General features: G+C 37.7%; 1 protein-coding gene across 1 annotated transcript; it reads left to right on the top strand.

Moving 5' to 3' along the window:
- The first annotated feature begins 17,682 nt into the window (after positions 1–17,682).
- On the top strand, positions 17,683–18,470 carry LOC125080113 (S-phase kinase-associated protein 1-like). The gene has a single exon (XM_047693970.1). The coding sequence runs from the start codon at positions 17,729–17,731 to the stop codon at positions 18,218–18,220; it is 492 nt and encodes a 163-aa protein (XP_047549926.1). The 5' UTR covers positions 17,683–17,728; the 3' UTR covers positions 18,221–18,470.
- Positions 18,471–21,364: the final 2,894 nt, after the last annotated feature.

The raw sequence follows: 21,364 nt of genomic DNA, 5'->3' as shown, positions 1-21,364 counted from the left end.
TTCCTATTTTTATTCTGACTGTGGGCTCATGGGGGCCAAGAAAAAGAGAGCCTGGTCCCCTTCAGTCTGAGTCTATTTCCACAAAGCCCGTAAGGTCCCCTTTATAGCGGCTGGGCTTTTGAGCCTTTTCCTGGTTGGGAAATACTTTATTTTTTTTTTTATCCCTCCCCCCCCTTTTTTAATAGTAGGCCCAATGATCCCTGGCCAAGGGTGCTTGGGATTTCCCCCTTTTGGTGGTTGGGGTCTCTCCGCCTTATAGACCTCCCAACAGGGCCACTCTGAAAACTCTTTCCCAGAATGAACAGGTGGGCTCCTGTGTCCAGTTGAGGGGGCCAGTGGTAGAGAAAGGTTTATAATACATTGTGGATTGGCTGGGCTGGACTGTCCTGTCTTTATTGTGCCTCTCAGTGCCTCTCAGCCTTTATTGCTTTTCTTATACTGGCATTTGGAGGGTGCTTGGCCTGGCCTGGGGCACAGCCTGGTTGCTGGTCCTAGAGAAAGTGGGTCCTCTGGGCCTGGGGTGCTGGGGAAACTGATGGCAGTGCAGTGTCTGGAACTGGAGGGGGGCCGGGTGTAGAGGACTTTGGGGGTGTATATGGACGGGGCAGGATCAGTTTAGCCTTGGGATCTCTGACTAGGATCTGTGGAGGATGGGGCTTCTGTTGGTCTTTTTGGGCCACTTGGATGAGGCAATTAAGACCCTGGCCTGTCCCTGCCTATTGCAAGCAAATTGCACTGGTCAGGGTGTCCTAGCTCCCCTGTTACAATTTGTCACACCCAATGAACTGTTGGGACATGCAGTGTCCCTTCTGAAGGCCCTCTAACATTAAAGATGGGCCATTCTAACTTGCATAGGGTTTTTGATTTGCCAGGATGCATCTTAACTCCATAGTCTTCTGAAAACTCCTGTCTGAAATTTTGATCATAAAGTCTAGGACTGTAGGTTTACTCTGCTTTGATCCCATAGTGATGCTCCCATGTGTGGTGGCACAGAGACAGACAAAGTGTGGGTGCCCCTCCAGAGGAGACACCAATCAGATATCTGTCTGTCCACCCTCCAGGAGTCTCTTAGCCATAGCAAGTCCTTATAAACCTCTTATGAAAAGTCTAAGGGGAGGGGCACTTGGGTGGCTCAGTGGGTTAAGCCTCTGCCTTCCGCTCAGGTCATGATCTCAGGGTCTTGGGATCAAGCCCCACATCAGGCCCTCTGCTCAGCGGGGAGCATGCTTTCCCCTTCTACCTCTCTGCCTACTTGTGATCTCTCTCTCTGTCAAATAAATAAATAAAATCTTAAAAAAAAAGTCTAAGGGGCTTGCCTTAGACCTTATAAGGTCACTACAGAAACAGGTTGGGGCCCACTCAGACTCTGTAGTCTCCAAGACCATGGATTCACTGGATCAGTTGGCCTCATAAACCAGGTCAAACTGCACATTCATTCATGCATTCACACTGAAGTTATTACAGTTCTTCCCCCTCTTTGGGAGGCCTTGACCTGTGGAATTCCTTTTGGAAGTTCGTTTCTGTCCCCACTTTTTGGGGATTCTTAACCTGAGGGACCTCCCTCTCTGGGAGGCCATATCTGTGGAATTCCTTTTGGAAATTCCTTTTTGATCCCCCTTTTGGGGGTTTCTCCCTCTCTGGGAGACCCTACCTATGAGACCTTGGAAGTCTCTGGGAGATGATCAATCTCCTGCTTCCACCCTGAGGGGTGCATATGACTGGTCCTGGGGCCCCAAACCTTACTGGAATCCAATGTCAGAACCAGGTCCTCTCCTACCAAGTCTCTGAATCCAGCTGGAACAGTGGAACGGGGCCAATCTGAGGTGACCTGGTGGGAGACTGCCATAGATTAGGCAGGGCACGCCTTCTCTGTTATGATCCCTTGTTCCATCACTGCCCCTCTGTGACCCCCAAACTGGTGGCAACATGGGCCAGCATGGTTAGGTTTCCTGGTCAGAGAACCAAATGTTATGTGATGTAGATCCTGGCCCAGAAAACCAAGTGGCACTTGGAGACCTTGTAGGATCAGAGATTTATTTCATGCTAGCAAGCCTAGAAGAGAGTAATCTCTCAAGATCTGAGCCCCAAGCACAGACAAAGGGGTATACACATTTGTACTTTCCTTTCTGTGCCACTCTTGCAGCAGTGGCCAGCAGGGCTAGGGAAAAGCCTGAAATGGCCCTGGGTCTGTGCCTGGGATTCCCCTGCTGGATTGGTCAGCCACCTCAGAACACAGATTTTCCTTATCACTAGCTCAAAGGATTTATTTAGTCAATGCCCTCAAATAAAATGGGAGTGGAGTTGGGGAAGCAAGATAAGGCAGAAGTATAAGCTAAACAAAAATTATCCTCAGTTGGAAACTAGCTTTAGTCTAACATGGCGGGGAAGCTCCACATCATTCCCATATTTCATTTCAGCTTTCAGTGGATCCATGGCTCTTCTTCATCCTGCCAGGATCCAGGTTATATATATAAAATCTCCAGACTTCAGCACAAGAAAAAGAAAAAAAAAAAAAAAGACAGTCACTTGATTGTGCCTTAAAACTTCCACTCCCAAAAGGCTTACATCACTTTCTTTCACATAGCAAGTTATATGGCCATGCCTGATATCAAACTGGGTGAAAAGTGTTTCTCCTACAGAAAAGCCCTACCTAGGAATAGGAGTTAAATGAAATCATAATTCAGTTTCCATAGTTCATATTTTTGGCTACAAAATATTTGCTTATCACATGCAGAAAAGTCACCCTCTCCCAAAAGAGCTAAACATCCCATTAATCACATCACCAGAATTATTATGTATGTGTATGTATATTATATATACGTGTGTGTGTGTGTGTGTGTGCGCGCGCGTCCCAATTTTCAAAGGGGAAGAGTTTCCTTCTCCTTCACCTCCTCACCTTCTCCTCCTTTTTCCTCCTTCTCCTTCTTTGTCCTTGATCCTGGAGCAAATATTTTCAGTCTAATGTTTTTCATGGTCCTTGAATGTACTTTCTTTGATGTTTCCATAGGCCATATCTCAAGAAAAATTTGGAGAGTATCCTTTCTCTGGGAGCAGAAGAGCTTTCTCATACTGCTTCCTGTCCATAGGAGATCTGAGTGCCCAAGGGCCATACCAGATTTTTTAAGTCATAGTCTCTTTTAGTAAAAGTTGTTGGTTTTCTTGATAGTACAAATTATTTATTTATTTATTTATTTATTTATTTATTTATTTATACAAAAAGATAGTGAACTTTTTATCTATTTGATTTCAAGCTACTACAATGTACCAATAAGAGCACCAATAAATCTTCATGAGATTTTCCTTTCACTCTGGGCTTGAAGGCAGCTATGTTGAGCATAAAAAGCTTCCATGAGAGGCCTCCTAACTTAGTCTCTCCTCAGACATTTTATGTAACTGAAAGGATTTAGCTGAGACAGCATTAGTGGATTCAGAGGATTTTTTGTCTTAAAAACTTTAGAGGATATAATCTTGAAGTAGTTCTTGCTTGAGACTGAGTTTATTTATTTTCTTTTAAGTTGTCCAAGTGCTTTCTTAGTTTATCTTTTACCATTTGGAATTGAGAAACATTTTATGATGTAACACTTTAAGTCCTGGCATTTGGTGACTCTCTCTGTTTCTTCTTTTTTTCTGCTTGCCAAGTGGCCAGTCATTCCTGAATGCCTCATTTTCTAGGAATATTTGTCAATATGTACAACAATAAGAAAATAATGTTAAAAACTTCCTGGTTTCTCATTCCTTCTCTTAAATTTACAAGTTAATTGAAGAAAAACACTAGCAAACAATGAGTGCTGTGATCTATTTACAGGGATTGAACTGATCCCTTTCAGGACTTCAGGCTGTTAGAAAGCTGGATTCTTATCAAGGTAATCGCTTTTTGTCTTATGGTGTAGACCTTATAGAATCTCATCTTAAATTATAGTGATTTTACAGTGACATCACCCACATAATGAACCTAAAACTGCACCAGTCTAGGACTATGAAAATCCTATCACAGTGATGCTTATAAAAATGTTCAGCAAATATTAATCATATATATTTTTAGAAATGCATGTATATATGTCTGGATTAAACAATTGGTTGATGATTTAAATGTCTTTTGTGTCCTATGTGGAATTTCTGTGGTTTTACTTGTCTCCTTTCCAACTTTTTATATTTTCTACTTGACATGTCAAAGAGTTTCATTCTAGGGGATCAAACTCTCTCTTACACTGGGGATATCAATTCTCTATGCTTATGTGTGTGCTTTTGTGTATAGTTTCTATTTTCCTGTTAATATGGTTATTTAAAAAGCATCTGTTCTTTTTTGTTTCTTATTTTGCTTCTTATTTCTTTCATTGTTTTTAATTTTGACATAAAATCATATATTTTTAAATAATTCAATTTTCTTTTGTGCCTTTCAGCAGTTTTATGAAACAATGTCCAAATCAGCATTCCCTTCTCTTTTGCACATCATTTTATCTTTACTATTCTTCCAAATTTAAATGTGCTCACATCATTAGTGATATTTTTATTATAATTTCTGGATTCCTTCTGCATAATAGAATATTTATTCTTATAGCTGCTCTTTTACAAAATCTTTTGTCATGAGATATATGTGGAGGCAAGATAGCCTCATGTTACACTTTAGATATGTTGTTTACTCACAATAAATAAAGCTTAAATGTAATTAATAATGTTAATGGTATTAAAATTGTTAAATTATGTTTCTTCAGAATTTAAAAAAAAAATTGAACAAAGCAGTTGAAAAGTTTAACCTCTTAGAAATGTTAAATATGTGTACCATTCTCTGCATGAGTGATTAACAGTATTTTAAAAATAAATAATATTAGGGGTGCCTGGGTTGCTCAGTGGGTTAAACCCTCTGCCTTTGGCTCAGGTCATGATCCCAGGGTCCTGGGATAGAGCCCCACATCGGGCTCTCTGCTCTGCAGGGAGCCTTCTTCCTCCTTTCCCTCTGCCTGCCTCTCTGCCTACTTGTGATCTCTGTCTGTTAAATAAATAAATAAAATCTTTAAAAATAAATAAATAAATAAATAATATTAAAAGATGAGATTTCTGCCTTTCTTGTATTATATTTTGACTAAAAATCGAAGATTAAGAATTACTTTTATGGGGGCGCCTGGGTGGCTCAGTGGGTTAGGCCGCTGCCTTTGGCTCGGGTCATGATCTCAGGGTCCTGGGATCGAGCCCCGCATCGGGCTCTCTGCTCAGCAGGGAGCCTGCTTCCTCCTCTCTCTCTGCCTGCCTCTCTGCCTGCTTGTGCTCTCTCTCTGTCAAATAAATAAATAAAAAATCTTTAAAAAAAAAAATTACTTTTATGGGCTATTTATTTATATATTGTAATACTTTTGATGGAATTAAATCCTAGAGAACAGATATCACGTCTACAAAGACCAGAGGAGCATACCATTATATTGAAGCATAATAATTTAGAATCATAATTTTAATTGGTTGGACTTACATTGCCTGATTTATAGATCTCTTATTAAAGTGTACATTTGTGAAAATTAGATGAATAAATTTATAAAAGACACAAGTACTTAAAACCTTTAAAGTTAATACCATTATTTTCTTTTTTCATGTTTTTATTTAAATTCCAGTTAGTTAATATACAGTGTGATATTAATTTCAGGAGTAGAATTCAGTAATTCATCACTTACATATAACACCCAGTTCTTGTCACAAGTGCCCTCCTTAATACCCATCACTCATTTAGCCCATCCCTTACCCACCTCTGCTCCAGCAACTCTCAGTTTGCTCTATATAGTTAAGTGTCTGTTTTCTGGTTTACCTCTCTTTCCCCCCTCTATGTTCATGTTTTTCCTCTATGTTTTGTTTCTTTGTTTCTTAAATTCCACATATGAGTGAAATCATATGGTATTTGTCTTTCTCTGACTGACTTATAAGAATACTATTTTAATTTAAACAATTAAATGTTTAAAAGTATATCTTACTATTTAAAAAAGCATGAGTTTAAAAATAAAATATAATTTAATAAGAATAGTGGCTCTGGCATTTACAAGATTAGGTTAATTGCTTAATTGCTCTTGGTTTCTGTTTCCAAATTGCAAACCTTGCTTAAAACCACCAACAGGGTCATTATGAGGAATAAAAGTGGAATATAAAGGTATCAGTAACTGGCAGTTATCATTATTTTATTTATTACCATATCTAATATATATCTAAGAACAAAGTGGGTATAATTAAGGTGAGAAATGAAAAAAACTACAATATCCATTGTATAGCTTCATTTAAAAAAATTGCTTTACTTTTCTATTGTCCTGTTATTTTTTTCAATGGACATGTGAGAGACAAGAAGCAGAACTGCATGGCCCATTAGCCAATTCAAGAAGGCCTTGTTTTATTTCCTAATATGCTTTATGACATATCACACTGATATCTCTTGAGTTCCTCTTTTCTTATAGCTTTCTAGAACCATAAAATGGAAACACATTTTAAAATCAAATGATATTATTTCCAAATAGTTTAGTATCTCTCTTCTGGAGTTACTTCGACATCTCATAACTCACTTATGGCCATTGCTATTACAATTTAAAACTATCACAATATACTCTGCAATATCTTCAATAGTACTTTGGCAAGACAAAGTAAAAACATGTACACCCACTCATGTACTCTCTTAACAAAACTTAGAAAGATTCTGGTAGGAAGTCTATCTATTTCCTTATCTATTTGTGTCTTAGAAAGCAAGCCAGACAATAGCAAAATAACAATATCACAGTTAGCAGTAAGTTTTTTCTATGTTTAAGCTCTAGTTTCAAGAGGAAAAAAATAGTTTATATATAAGGAATTCAAAAAAAGTTCAGACTTGATAAATGTTTTTAGTGATTTGGGAAGATGGCAGAATAGAAGAATCCTGAGCTCTCCACACCCCGTGTTTACAACTAGATATCCACATCCAAGTCAACAGACCAGAGAGTGATCCAGAGATTAGCAGAACAAACCCCACAACTAAATATAGAGAAGAAGCTGCATCTGAAAGGTAAGGAAGGTCAGAAAGGTGGAAGGAAGCAGCCCACAAGAGGGAGGGTGCTGTGAACAGAAAGGGTAAAGAAACAGTTCTCATACCAGGAAGCCCACATGATAAGTCTAATCCCCATAACATTTGACTTTGAAAAAAGGGATGAGTTTATATAACCAGTGAAAGTTGGGTCCTGGAGCTTTAAAAGTCAGCTGACTCAGCACTAGGCAAGCCAGGACGGTGAGTGATAATAGGGTCATTGCCCTTAAATGGAGTAGATGTGTGGAGATGCAACGTAAAAATGACAACTTACGTAACACCAGGGGCAAAGAGGAGACAGGTCTGTTTAAACTGATTTTGGGGTGTGAATGCAGGACTTTACAGGGAAGAAAGGAGCTGGCAAGCTCCTTTTCCTCCCCTGTCTTCCAGCATAAACATAGGGCCACCTAAAGGAGACAGGGCTGTATAAATACTTGCTACCTAACCTGCTGGCAGTGCATCAAGACCATGAATTCCTTCTGAAGCCTCACCCACTCCAAGGCTCATAGCTTCAGCCTTGGGCTCAGGGCAAATTGTATTAAAGCTGTACATATACCCTGCCCAGCCATCCAGTGCACAGTTGCCACCCCATACCTCACCCATCTGCTACACCTTGCCCAGCTACCAGTATGCTCTGCACCCAGATGTGTGCCTATTGGCACACCCATACATAGCCCCCAGCTGTAACTATGCTTTAGAGATCAGGTCTAGGGCTAGTTGCCCAGTGCAAATTTTGCTAACATTGCTGCCTCACCCATAAGTTCCCTAGTGAGTATGTCCCCTCAGAGATGGCCTGTCTAGGTCCCACTAATACCGCCAAGAGCAAGCACAGCCCACAACAGGCAAAGAATCAATGCAAATAACTACACTGAAAGGAAGAATGACTCAGATACAACAGCAGAATACAAGCAACACACATAGGATACTCTCCTGAAGTGCCAGGTTTTGATGAACAGAGGACACTGCACTGCAGGGCATTCCACTAATTATTATTTATAAAGTCACTACTGTCAAGAGCAGACCTAGCTAACTTTCCTAATACACAGAAACAGACACTGAGAGGCAGACAAAATAAGACGACAGAGAAATATGCCCCAAATGAAACAAACAAGCAAACAAACAAAAACACAGAAATTCACAGGAGATCTAAACAAAATGGAGGTAAATAATATGCCTGATACAGAATTTGAAGTAATGATCATAAAGAAACTCACTGGACTTAAGAAAAGGGTGGAGGACATCAGTGAGACCCTTACAAAGAGATAAAAAATATATCAGAGCTCAATAAATGAGATAAAAAAAATACACTAGATAGCACAAATCATAGGCTACAGTAAGATGAGATGCCAATTAGTGACCTACATTATAGAATAATGGAAAGCAGTCAAGCTGAAAAGGTGAAAGACAAACAAAATACAGCATAATGAGAATAGACAGAGAATTCTGACTCAACCAAGCATAATAACATTTGAATTATAGGGATCCTAGGAAGAGAAGAGAGAGAAACAGGAACAGAAAATGTATTTGAAGAAATAATAGCTGAAAAGATTCCAAATCTGGGGAGGGAAATAGAGATCCAGATTCAGGAGGCACAGAGATCCTTCAACAAATTCAACCCAAGGAGGTCCACACCAAGACACAAAGTTGTTAAAATGACAAAAAGCGCTGATAAAGAAGAATCTTAAAGGCTGCAAGAGAAGAGAAGAAAGTTATTTACAAAGGAAATACTTATTTACTTAAGTAATAAATACTTAAGGCTATCAGCTGATTTTTCAGCAGAAACTAGGCTAGAAGAAAGTGGCATGATATATTTAAAGTGCTGAAAGAGTGAAATGTGCAGCTAAGAATACTCATTAAGGGTGTCATTCAGAATAGAAAGAAAGATAAACAGTATCTGAGACAAACAGGAAGTAGAAAAGTTCATGGCCACTAAGCCAATCTAAAAGAAATGTTAAAAAGGACCCTTTGAGTGGAAAAGACCATAAGTGCAATTATGAATGGCAGGGAATGGAAAAGGAGTACAAACAAATATTCCTGTAATAAATCAGTCATGGAACTCAAAAATAAAAGACTCTACATGTTTACATCATATACCTAAAATGTATGTATATGTGTGGTGCAGGAGGGAGGGAGGAGTAAAAAAATAGTCCAAATTTAACTGGCTATCAAGTCAATATAGACTGCTATATGCAGATGTTATATATAAAAATAATGGTAACCAAAAATCAAAAACCACTAATAGGTATGCAAAGGAAAAATAGAAAGGAATACAAGTATATTACTAAAGAAAACCAGCAAGCCATGAAATAAACAAAAGAAGAAAAAAGATCAGAAAAACTACAAAAAAGAACCACAAAATAAGTAACAAAATGTCAATAAATACATATTGATCGATAATTACTTTGAATGCAAAAGGACTAAATGCCCCAATTGTAGGATGACTGAGTGGATAAAAAAATAAAATAAGACCAATCTATATGCTGAATACAAGAGAATCATTTTAGACCTAATGACATCAGCAGAGTGAAAGTGAGAAAATGGAGAAACACTTAACATGAAAAACAGAAACATGCAAAATGGAGAAACACTTAAAAGAACACCAGAGTAGCAATACTTATATTGGACAACACGGACTTCAAAACAAAGAGTATACAAGGCAAAGAGGATAGTATAATCTTTCAATAGTTTGGCTAATGTGGATATTACTGCTACAAACTTTGGGGTGCAGGTGTTTCTTAGAATCACTATATTTTCATCTTTGGGATAAATATCCAGTAGTCCAATTATTGGGTCATAGGGTAGTTCTATTTTCAACTTTGGGAGCTATCTCCATACTGTTTTCCAGAGTGGCTGTACTAGCTTGCATTCCTGCCAACAGGATAATTAGGTTCCGCTTTCTCCATGTACTTGCCAACATTTGTACTTTCCTGACTTGTTAATTTTAGTCATTCTGACTGGTGTGAGGTGGTATCACATTGTGGTTTTTATTTGAATTTCTCTGGTGCCAAGTGATGTTGAGCAATTTTTCATGTGTCTGTTGGCCATTTGGATGTCTTTTTGGAGAAATGTCTGTTCATGTCTTCTGCCCATTTCTTGATTGGATTATTTGTTCTTTGGGTGTTGAGTTTGATAAGTTATTTATATATTTTGGATAATAGCCCTTTATCTGATATGTCATTTGGAAATATTTTCTCCCATTCTACAGGTTGCCTTTTGATATTGTCGATTGTATACTTTGCTGTGAAAAAGCTTTTTATCTTGATGAAGTCCCAATAGTTCATTTTTGCCTTTGTTTCCCTAAACTTTGGATACATGTCCAGCAAGAAGTTGCTGCAGCTGGGGTCACAGAGATTGCTGCCCATATTCTCCTCTAGGATTTTGATGGATTCCTGTATCATATGTAGGGCTTTCATCCATTTTGAGTCCGTTTTTGTGTATGGTGTAAAGAAATGGTCCAGTTTCATTCTTTGGCATGTGGCCGTCCAAATTTCCCAACACCATTTATTGAAGAGACTCTCTTTTTTCTTCAATTGGCTATTCTTTCCTGCTCTGTTGAAGATTAGTTGCCCATGGAATTGAGGATCCATTTCTGCGTTCTCTATTGTGTTCCACTGATCCATGTGTCTGTTTTTGTTCCAGTACCATACTGTTTTGATGATTACAGCTTAGTAATAGAGCTTGAGGTCCAGAATTGTGATGCCCCAGTTTTGGTTTTCTTTTTCAACATTCTTCTAGCTATTCAGGAAAAATTGGTATTTTGATAGGGATTGCATTGAATGTGCAGATTGCTCTAGGTAGCATAGACATTGTCACAATATTTGTTCTTCCAATCTATGAGTGTAGAACATTTTTTTAATTTCTTTTGACTTCTTCAATTTTCTTCATGAATGTTCTATAGTTTTCTGAGTACAAATCCTTTGCCCCTTTGATTAATGTATTCCTAGATATCTTATGGTTTGGGGAGCAAATGTATACGGGATCAGTTTTTAATTTATCTTTTGTCTTTCTCATTGTTGGTGTTTAGCAATGCAACTGATTTCTGTGCATTGGTTTTATATTCAGCTACTTTACTGAATTCCTGTATGAGGTCTAGCAGTTTTGGCGTGGAGTCTTTTGGGTTTTCCACATATAGTATCCTGTCATCTGCAAAGAGTGAGGGTTTGGCTTCTTTGCTGATTTGGATGCATTTTATTTCTTTTTCTTGTCTGATTGCTGAGGCTAAAGCTTCTAGTACTATGCTGAACAACAGTAGTTAGAGGGGACATCCCTGCCATATTCCTGACCTTAGAGAAGAGCTCTCAGTTTTTCCCCATTAAGAATGATATTTGCTGTGTGGGACGCCTGGGTGGCTCAGTTGGTTAAGCAGCTGCCTTCGGCTCAGGTCATGATCCCAGCGTCCTGGGATCGAGTCCCACATTGGGCTCCTTGCTCATCAGAGAGCCTGCTTCTCCCTCTGCCTCTGCCTGCCATTCTGTCTGTCTGTGCTTGCTCTCTCTCCCTCTCTCTCTCTGACAAATAAATAAATAAAATCTTAAAAAAAAAAAAAAAAAAAAAGAATGATATTTGCTGTGAGATTTTCATATGTGGTTTATATTATATTGAGGTATTTAACTTCTATCCTTACACTTTGAAGAGTTTTAATAAAGAAAGAATGCTGTACTTTGTCAAATGCTTTTTCTGCTTCCATTGAGTGGATCATATGGTTCTTATCCTTTCTTTAATTTATGTAGTATATCACATTGATTGATTTGCAGATGTTGAACCAGCATTGCAACCCAGGAATAAATCCCACTTAGTTGTGGTGAATAATCCTCTTAATGTACTGTTGTATCCTATTGGCTAGTATCTTGGTCAGAATTTTTCCATTCATGTTCATCAGGGATATTGGTCTATAATTCGCCTTTTTGGTGGGTTCTTTGTTTGGTTTTGGGATCAAAGCAATGCTGGTCTTATAAAAAGAGTTTGGAAATATTCCTTCCATTTCTATTTTTTGAAACAGCTTCAGAAAAAGAGGTATCAATTCTTCTTTAAATGTTTGATAGAATTCACCTGGGAAGTCATCTGGCCCTGGACTCTTATTTGGAGATTTTAATTACTTCTTCAATTTCCTTCCTGGTTATGGGTCTATTCAGGTTTTCTATTTCTTCCTGGTTCAGTTTTGGTAGTTTATATGTCTCTAGGAATGTATCCATTTCTAACAGTTGTCTAATTTGTTGGCATATACTTGCTCTTATATGTTCTTATAATTGTTTGTATTTCTTTGGTGTTGGTTGTGATTTCTCCTTTTTCATTCATGATTTTATTAATTTGGGTCCTTTTCCTTTTATTTTTGATATATGTAGCCAGGGGTTTATCAATCTTATTAATTCTTTCAAAGAAGCCCCTTCTAACTTTGTTGATCTGTTCTACTGTTCTTTTGGTTCCTATTCCATTGATTTATACTCTAATCTTTATGGTTTCTCTTCTTCTTCTGTGTTTAAGCTTTATTTCCTGTTCTTTCTCCAGCTCCTTTAGGTGTAGGGTTAGGTTGTGTTTTTGGTACTTTTCTTGTTTCTTGAAAAAGGCTTGTAGTGCTGTAAACTCCCTTCTTAAGATTGCCTTTGTTGCATCCAAAGATTCCAAACACTTGTATTTTCATTCTCATTTGTTCTCATGATTGTTTTTTTATAATTCTTCTTTAATTACCTGGTTGACCCCTTCATTCTTTAGTAGGATGGTCTTTAGCCTCCACATATTTGAGTTCTTTACAAATTTCCCGTTGTAATTGAGTTCCAGTTTAAAAGTATTGTGATCCAAAAATATGCAGGGAATAATCCCAATCTTTTGGTACAGGGTGAGACCTGATTTGTGGTCCAATATGTGATTTGTTCTGGCTAATGTCCCATGTGCATTCGAGAAGAATGTGTATTTTGTTGCATTCAGATGGAATATTCTGAATATAACTATGAAGTCCATCTGGTTAGTTTGTCATTCACAGTCATTACTACCTTGTTGATCTTCTGCTTAGATTATTTGTCCATTGCAGTGAGGGTTTTTGGTTTTGTTTTTTTGTTTGTTTGTTTGTTTTTTTAATCTCCTACTATTGTTGTATTATTATCAATGTGGTTTTTTTTTCCCCATTTTGCTATTAATTGGCTTATATAATTGACTGCTATTGTGTTGGGGCATAAATATTTACAATTGTATCTTCTTGTTGGATAGACAGATTAATTATGATATAGTGTCCTTCCTCATCTCTTACTACACTCGTTAGTTTAAAATATAATTTGTTTGATATAAGGATTGCCATGCCAGCTTTCTTTTGAGGTCCATTAGCATGATGAATTGTTTTCTACCCTCTCACCTTAAATCTGGAGGTGTTGGTGTGCCTAGGTGGCTCATTTGGCTAAGCATCTGTCTTCAGCTCAGTTCATGATCTCAGGGTCCTGGAATTAAGCACCAATTAAGGCTTCATGCTCAGCAGAGAGCCTTTTTCTCCCTCTTCCTCTGTTGCTCCTCCTGCTTGTGCCCTCTCTCTCTCTCTCTTCCTCTCTGTCAAATAAATAAATGAAATCTTCAAAACAAAATCTGGATGTGTCTTTGGGTCTAAAATGAGTCTCTTGCAGTCAACATATTGATGAGTCTTCTTTTTTATTCAATCTGATACCTTGTGTCCTCGATTGGGGCATTTAAACCCATTTATATTCAAGGTAACTATTGAAAGATATTATTTAGTGTCATTTTATTACTTGTAAAGTAACTGTTACTATATATTGCCTCTCTTTCTTTCTGATCTATGTTACTTTGGGACTCTCTCTTTGCTTAGAAGACCTCTTTTAATATTTAATGCCTGCTTCATTTTTCCTATCAGTTAGAGTCTCCATCTTGGTTAAATTTTAGTCTTTTAATTTATCCAGAAAGAGATCCTCTAGTGTCTTCTATGCTCTTGTAAGCCCAACTAGTATCTTTATAATCATTATTCTGACATCTTACTTATGTCCATACTTATTAGGTCCCTAGTACTGACTGCCTCTTTTTCTCTTTTTTTGAGGTGAGTTTTTCCATCTTATCATTCTGACCAGAGAAAAATAGATGTATGAGAGAACAAAATACTAAAGTGGCTACAACCACCCCAGAGAAATATATAGTGAACAAATCAAAAGAGCCCTGAAAATGGGGAAAAAGAGAGAGAAGAGAGAGAGATAATATAATCAAACAGCTGAGCAGATATGATAGAGCAATACATTAGATTCTGTGTGTATTTTGGTATTTTGGTCTGTTTTTAAGAAAACTATATCCAGGGCGCCTGGGTGGCTCAGTGGGTTAAGCCGCTGCCTTCGGCTCAGGTCATGATCTCAGGGTCCTGGGATCGAGGCCCACATCGGGCTCTCTGCTCGGCAGGGAGCCTGCTTCCCTCTCTCTCTCTCTCTGCCTGCCTCTCCGTCTACTTGTGATCTCTCTCTGTCAAATAAATAAATAAAATCTTTAAAAAAAAAAAAAAAAAAAAAGAAAACTATATCCAAAAAATTTACAGAAAGAAAAACATAAGTACAAAAATAAAATTAAATGCAATGAAAGGGTAGAATATAACTGTAAAAATGGAAATTAAAAGACAAGAAAAATCAAAAGAGAAAGAAACAAAAATAACAACAACATAAAGGAAGACATATAAACACACAGGTGATTAGAACAGGACAATACACTATTTCCTGCACATATTTTGGTCAATTTGTTAGAGGGAAATATATCTCAAAATTATAAAGAAAGAAAAACTTATATACAAAAATAAAATTAAATACATTGAAAGGATAGACTGTAACTATAAATGTGAAAATTAAAAAAAAAAACTTTAACAAAGAAAAAAGAAAAAAAAAACTAGACAAAGCAAAACAAAAGGAGGATCAAGGGAAAAAAAAGAGAGAGAGATAGAATATGATCACACAGGTGATTAGAACAGAGCCATACACTAGATTTTGGTTGTATTTTGGTTTGTTAGAAGAAACTACATCCCAAAATTTTAATGAAAGAAAAACATATATATACAAAAATAAGATTAAATATGGTGAAGGGATAGTAACTGTAAAAATGAAAATTAAAAAAAAATTAAAAGGATTTGAAAAATAAGAAATTGGTTGAAAAGAGAAAAGAGAAATTTTTTTAAAAGAAAGCAAAATTAAAAATTAATAAAATTTAAAAAATATTAAATATTAAAATAAAAAATAAAATATTAAAAAAATAAGGTTGGAAGACTAAAGAATCATGGGAGAAAAACCATGAGTTCTATGGGCTGTATGCTTCTAGTACTAGAGTTTTGCAGTAAACTTGGTCTTGTTTATGTTCTTGCAATTGTCTGGGGAGAGACTTGTTGCATTAATTAAATGTATTTGCCCCAGATAAAATTGTATCCCCCTTGCCAGGGGGCGAGTCTACATAATCTGTTCCACTTTGTTCTATGTGACTTTTGTTCCCTGAAGGCTTTCTGTGTAGTTTAAGAGGATGCAAATGAAAATGGAGACCTCCTAATCTCTGCCCCCGAGCCAAGAGCTCAGGGCCTGACTTCCTAGTGAGCTCTCAGAGGAAATCACTTAATCACTACTATCTCCTTGGTCTCTGAATGTACTCTGTGTTCACCTGGCCTGTGTCCAAGTGTTTCTTTCTCAGGCACATGACCCCATTTCAAATCTCCAAACCCCACAGTCTCCGGTAGCACACTCCCATGCAATTCCTCCCTGGGGGAGGAAGGAGGATCTTGCTGGCTATCCTGCCTGCTGGTCCCTTATTCAGAAAACTGTCAGCCAATTGTCTGCAGTTTCCAGTTTATGGCAACCTCAGACTGGGAGCTCACTCCTGGGCTCACTGATTATAGCCAGCTTCTCTGCTTTGATGCCTGGGAGCTCTGCCGCACTCAGGCACCCCCCAGTATTTCTGTGACCCAGAGGATCCTGAGACCACACTGTCCCAACTAGGTTTCTATCCCCACCTAGCAGACTGAGCAATGCTCCTCATGGGAGCAGACCTCTAAAAGTTTTGTTTTTTGTGCTCCACTGATATATTACTTGCTGGTAGCTGACAGATCAAGGCTCCCTTCCCCTGTGGTCTGCTTTCCCATATATTGCCTCGGATATCACTTCTCCACACCTCCTACCTTGCAGAAAGTAGTTGTTTTTCTATTCATAGAGTTGTAGCTATTTTCTTCTTTGATCTCTGATTGAGTTCACAAGTGTTCAAAATGATTTGAGAGCTATATAACTGAATACCTAGGACCAGAATAAATTAAGGTCTACTCCTCCAACATCTTGGACTCTCTCCCTGGTGTAGCCTCTTTGGAAACAGTCTGAAGGTTCCTAAAAAGTTAAAAATAGAACTACCCTAGGAGCCAGCAATTGCATTAGTGGGTATTTACTCAAAGAATACAAAAATACAAATTTAAAGTGATAAATTCACCTCTATGATTATAACTGCATTATTGACAATAGCCAAGATATGGAGGCAGCCCAGGTGTTCATTGATAGATACATGGATTAAAAATATGAGTATTGTTCAGCTATAAAAAAAGAAATTTTGTCAATTGCAATGACATGGATGGATCTAGAGACTACAATACTAAACACATTAATTCAGGCAGGGAAAGACAGATACCATTTGATTTCCCTTATATGTGGAATTTAAGAAACAAAACAAACAAGAAATGGAAAAAGAGAGAGAGAGAGAGAGACAAGCCAAGTAACAGACTCCTAACTATAGAGAACAAACTGATGATTACCAGTGGGGAGATGGGTAAAATACATAATGGGGATTAAGGAATGCACTTGTGATGAGTACAAGGTGATGTATGGAGCTGTTGAATCACTATATTGTACACCAGAAATTAATATAATGTTCTATGTTAACTAACTGGATTTAAACTTAAACCTTAATAAAATGCAAACTCATTTGTTGTGTACCATTACAAAAATAGGAAAATCTATGACACGTTTTGTAACTCTTTTGTGTATTATCTCCTATTTAATATTCTATATTTTCATTGCAACATTGAATACACATTTTATATAAGTATCTTTTCATTGTTTGTACAAGAGCTAATTTAGTCTCATTAATAAACAAAATTGTGTGTAAGTTAAAGATTTATAGAGGTGAATACAAAAAAAAATAGGGGTGCTTCTTAAAATATAAATTCCTAGACTTATTAGCCATTGAATCAAAACTTTGGGAAAGACCCCAAGAATGTACATGAAAATACAGTTTACATCAATGATTTTTCTTTTTCTTTTTTTTTCACCAATAATTTTTCTAAGCATTAATTTATTTATACTGCATTACATCTTGAAAATCAGAAAAAAAAATAAATGTGCCGTAAATATATTCCATTTTTCATAATGATTTGTGCATATAAACCAAAAACCTAAGAAGAGTTTCAAAGAAATTCTAATGCTTAAAAGAAATTGTATCCTACACATCTATAGGTTAGATTTTCCTATAATCAATCATGTGTCTCTGAATAATCAAGTTCTGTCAAATTTGATTATCATATAAATCAAACCAAACAAAATGCAACAGTAAAAATTACACATATGTGCTTTGTATATATGTGTATACAGTAATTTTTTCTACAACACTTAAAATTATATATTTAGGTAGTGGCCTTGTTCTCCTTTTTTCTCCCCACATTCCTGAGGCAGCTGTGTTTTTATCAGCCTCCGACCCACAGTCGGCCTGAGACCGAGCACCATGCCTTCAATTAAGTTGCAGAGTTCCGATGGAGAGATATTTGAAGTTGATGTTGAAATTGCCAAACAGTCTGTGACTATCAAGACCATGTTGGAAGATTTGGGAATGGACGATGAAGGAGATGATGATCCAGTTCCTCTACCAAATGTTAATGCAGCAATATTAAAAAAGGTCATTCAGTGGTGCACCCACCACAAGGATGACCCCCCTCCTCCTGAGGATGATGAGAACAAAGAAAAGTGGACAGATGATATCCCTGTTTGGGACCAAGAATTCCTGAAAGTTGACCAAGGAACACTGTTTGAACTTATTCTGGCTGCGAACTACTTAGACATCAAAGGTTTGCTTGATGTAACATGCAAGACTGTTGCCAATATGATCAAGGGGAAAACTCCTGAGGAGATCCGCAAGACCTTCAATATCAAAAATGACTTTACTGAAGAAGAGGAAGCCCAGGTACACAAAGAGAACCAGTGGTGTGAAGAGAAGTGAAATGTTATGCCTGACACTGTAACACTGTAAGGATTGTTCCAAATACTAGTTGCACTGCTCTGTTTATAATTGTTAATATAGACAAAGAGTAGACAAATGGCAGCAGCAAATCAGTTGTTTAAGCAGAATATTGTCCTCCTCGCATGTGTAGTTTGAGTACAGATTCCAAACTTATGGCTGAGTTTCTTCTAGTACGATCAAAAGTTTTTTTTCTTTGCTCTAAATAAACCTGAACTGTGAGTTCTCTGTAGAAGGTGGCATTTTGGGCTTTCCCTCTCTTTGTAAAGCGATTTCTGCCTAGTTTATTGTCTAGTTAACTTTAGTTTAATGATCTTTTAAAAGTTGGCATTGTAAATAAAACAAGTTGAAAAAAAGTTTTCTGAAATAGAATTAACAACGTATTATCTTTATTCATGAGTTGGAAACTGGAAAAAGGCTACTTGAGGTAAATGTTTTGAGTGGGATTATTAGGGTGTCTTCCAGCTTCCTGGAGTCAAGGAGTACCACTGGTATTGATTAGCCTGTATGTAGCAGGGCTCCCTTAATTGGATCTAAGGACTTGTTTTTGCATTTTTAATTCTCAGCTTTGAATATGTTGGCTAGAAACCGAGTTACTACTAAATTTGTGGTTCGGGGGGAAATGTAACTAGCCAGTCTGTCAGCTTTTCGATTAAAAAAGACAAATAACCCATGTGGTGTGTCATCTTTTTATAATCAGTGATCCCATGTGGGGGAAACTTCACACTACTTGCATGTAAAAAAAATAATTTAACCTTTAACGTTAAAGTGTCTGGAAAAATCTAGAAAGCATCCATCATGAATGCAAGATACTTTCAATAAAAAATAAGTTATGTAAAAAAAATTATATATTCATATGGTTTTGTATTATATAAATAAAAATTTTTGCAAGGACAGATAAATCAAACAGAAAAAATATAGGTCAAAGAAAATTATCTGTACATAATAAACAAAAATTTAATGTCAACATACATACAAATCAATATCAAAAATCTGTATCATAAAAATATGCTAAGGATATGAATAGGATGACAGAAAATATTTAAAACACATGAATATAAGGGAGACAAGATGGAGGGAAAGTAGGAGGAGGAGCCATTTCAACCTGTACCCTAAAGTGAGCTGATTACCTAACAAAGAACTCCGATCACCCATGAAATCAGCCTGAGATCAGAATTATACATGTCTGGATCTCTACAGGGGCAGAAGACGCCAGTGGGCAGGTAAAGCAGAGTGGGAACATCAGACTGATATTGGAAGATAAACAAAAGGGGGAGGGAGCCACCAGAGGTGACCGATTGGAAAGTACTACCCCAATAGGAGAGTGCCCTCTGACTGCGGACCAGCATTAACTTGGAGTCTGGTTGAAAGCACTCAAAAAGAGCAAAGAATCATGGGGGGAAATTGTGGGAATTGGGGTGGTTAGGGACAGGGGCTTAAGTCCCTGGACCCAGGACAGCCTCCTCTGGCACTGAGGCAGAGAGAGTGCGGTGTAGAAACCAGGTCTTGGTCCCTGAGCTGCCATTGCGCCAGAGAACACGTGCTGGGAGCCTCGTCTGAGGGCAGAACGCTGCACAGTGCTCTCAGAGCCTGAGACACGCGCGCCCCACACCCTCCCCTGAGAGGACACCAGCCTGGCGCTCTCGAACCCTGAAAGACCAGGCACTCCCAACCCAGAGCCAGCGGGGAAATATCAGTGTGCAATCGCTGTTTGGAACCTCTCTGGTGGTCTGGAGCTGCCCAGACATCCGCCGCAGCTGTGGTTTTGGGTACAAGCAGGAGATGGTGCATCTCCAGGGACCGCGCAGCTGAGGGGGAAGTTAATGTGCTCTGGAGACCCAGAGGGGAACAGACTGAGGCTTCTCTCTGAGAGGGAGGTTGGGGTGCAGTTTGCTTTCCTCTAAACATCCAAAAACCATCAAAAGCTGTCAAGGTGAGAGAAAACAAATGAACAAACATAAAAACCTCCAGAGAACAAAAGCCTGAAAAACCGGTTTCCTCAGAGCCCACCCCCTTGAGAGGGGCAGAAGGACTTCACTCAGGGAACATCATTGACTGAAAACCCATGTGGCAGGCCCCTCCCCCAGAAAACCAACCAGGAAAGGAAAAAAAAAAAAAAAGACAACAAGAGAACAACCACCACTACTTCATAGATACAACTTTTATTTTTAACTCGTTCCCACTATTCTGGTTCATTTTATATATATAATTTTTAAACCTATTTACCATCACAGTGAGATGTCCAGTACATCAAATTCAATACTAACCTTCTAACCTGAACTTTTTGATACATACACCTGTGTTTTTCTTTTGCTTTTCTATTTTTTTTTTAAATTTTAGTTTACTCTAGTTTATTCTTTTTTATTTTTATTTTCTAATATTTATATAGAGTTAAACTTCGAGGTAGTCCCCTTTCCCCAATCAATGTTACCCCTATAGGTAAACCAGTTTTTATTTTATTTTATTTTTTAAGATTTTATTTATTTATTTGAGAGTGAGATCACAAGTAGGCAGAGAGGCAGGCAGAGAGAGAGAGGAGGAAGCAGGCTCCCTGCCCAGCAGAGAGCCTGATGCCTGACTTGATCCCAGGACCCTGAGATCATGACCTGAGCCTAAGCAGAGGCTTAATCCACTGAACCACCCAGGTGCCCGGTAAACCAGTTTTTAATCCCCCTTTATTTTAGGAAAGTTGAGTCCTTTAACAAAGATATCAAGATACTTCCAGGAAGAATCAAAATAACCTTCCTCACCCACACTGAGAATTTATAATCACTCTCCCATCTTTTTCTTCCACCAGTGTTTCTGTGTATTTGTGTTTGTCCTGATAGTATATAAATCTTATACTTGGGGTTCTTTTTAATGAAGTTCTTCATTTTTTTGCATATATATATATATTTTTTTTTCTCTTGTCATATACTTTTATCAATCTGTTTGTCCGTTTTTGTTTGTATACTTCATAAATCTTACCTTGGGGCCCATTTGGGCTGAGTCTTCTCTTTTATCTTCCCTTTTTTTTCCTGTCTCTCTCTTTTTCTTCTTTTTCTTTTCTTTTTTCTCTCATTTGGGTGGGGAATCCTGATTGCTCAGAAACATTCCAGGGTGCACCTTGACTTCACCACGGTCGAT

The sequence above is a fragment of the Lutra lutra genome, chromosome 10, assembly GCF_902655055.1.
Source record: "Lutra lutra chromosome 10, mLutLut1.2, whole genome shotgun sequence".
NCBI lineage: Eukaryota > Metazoa > Chordata > Mammalia > Carnivora > Mustelidae > Lutra > Lutra lutra.
Note: the sequence above shows the minus strand (reverse complement) of the source record. Positions and strands in the feature narration are given on the sequence as shown.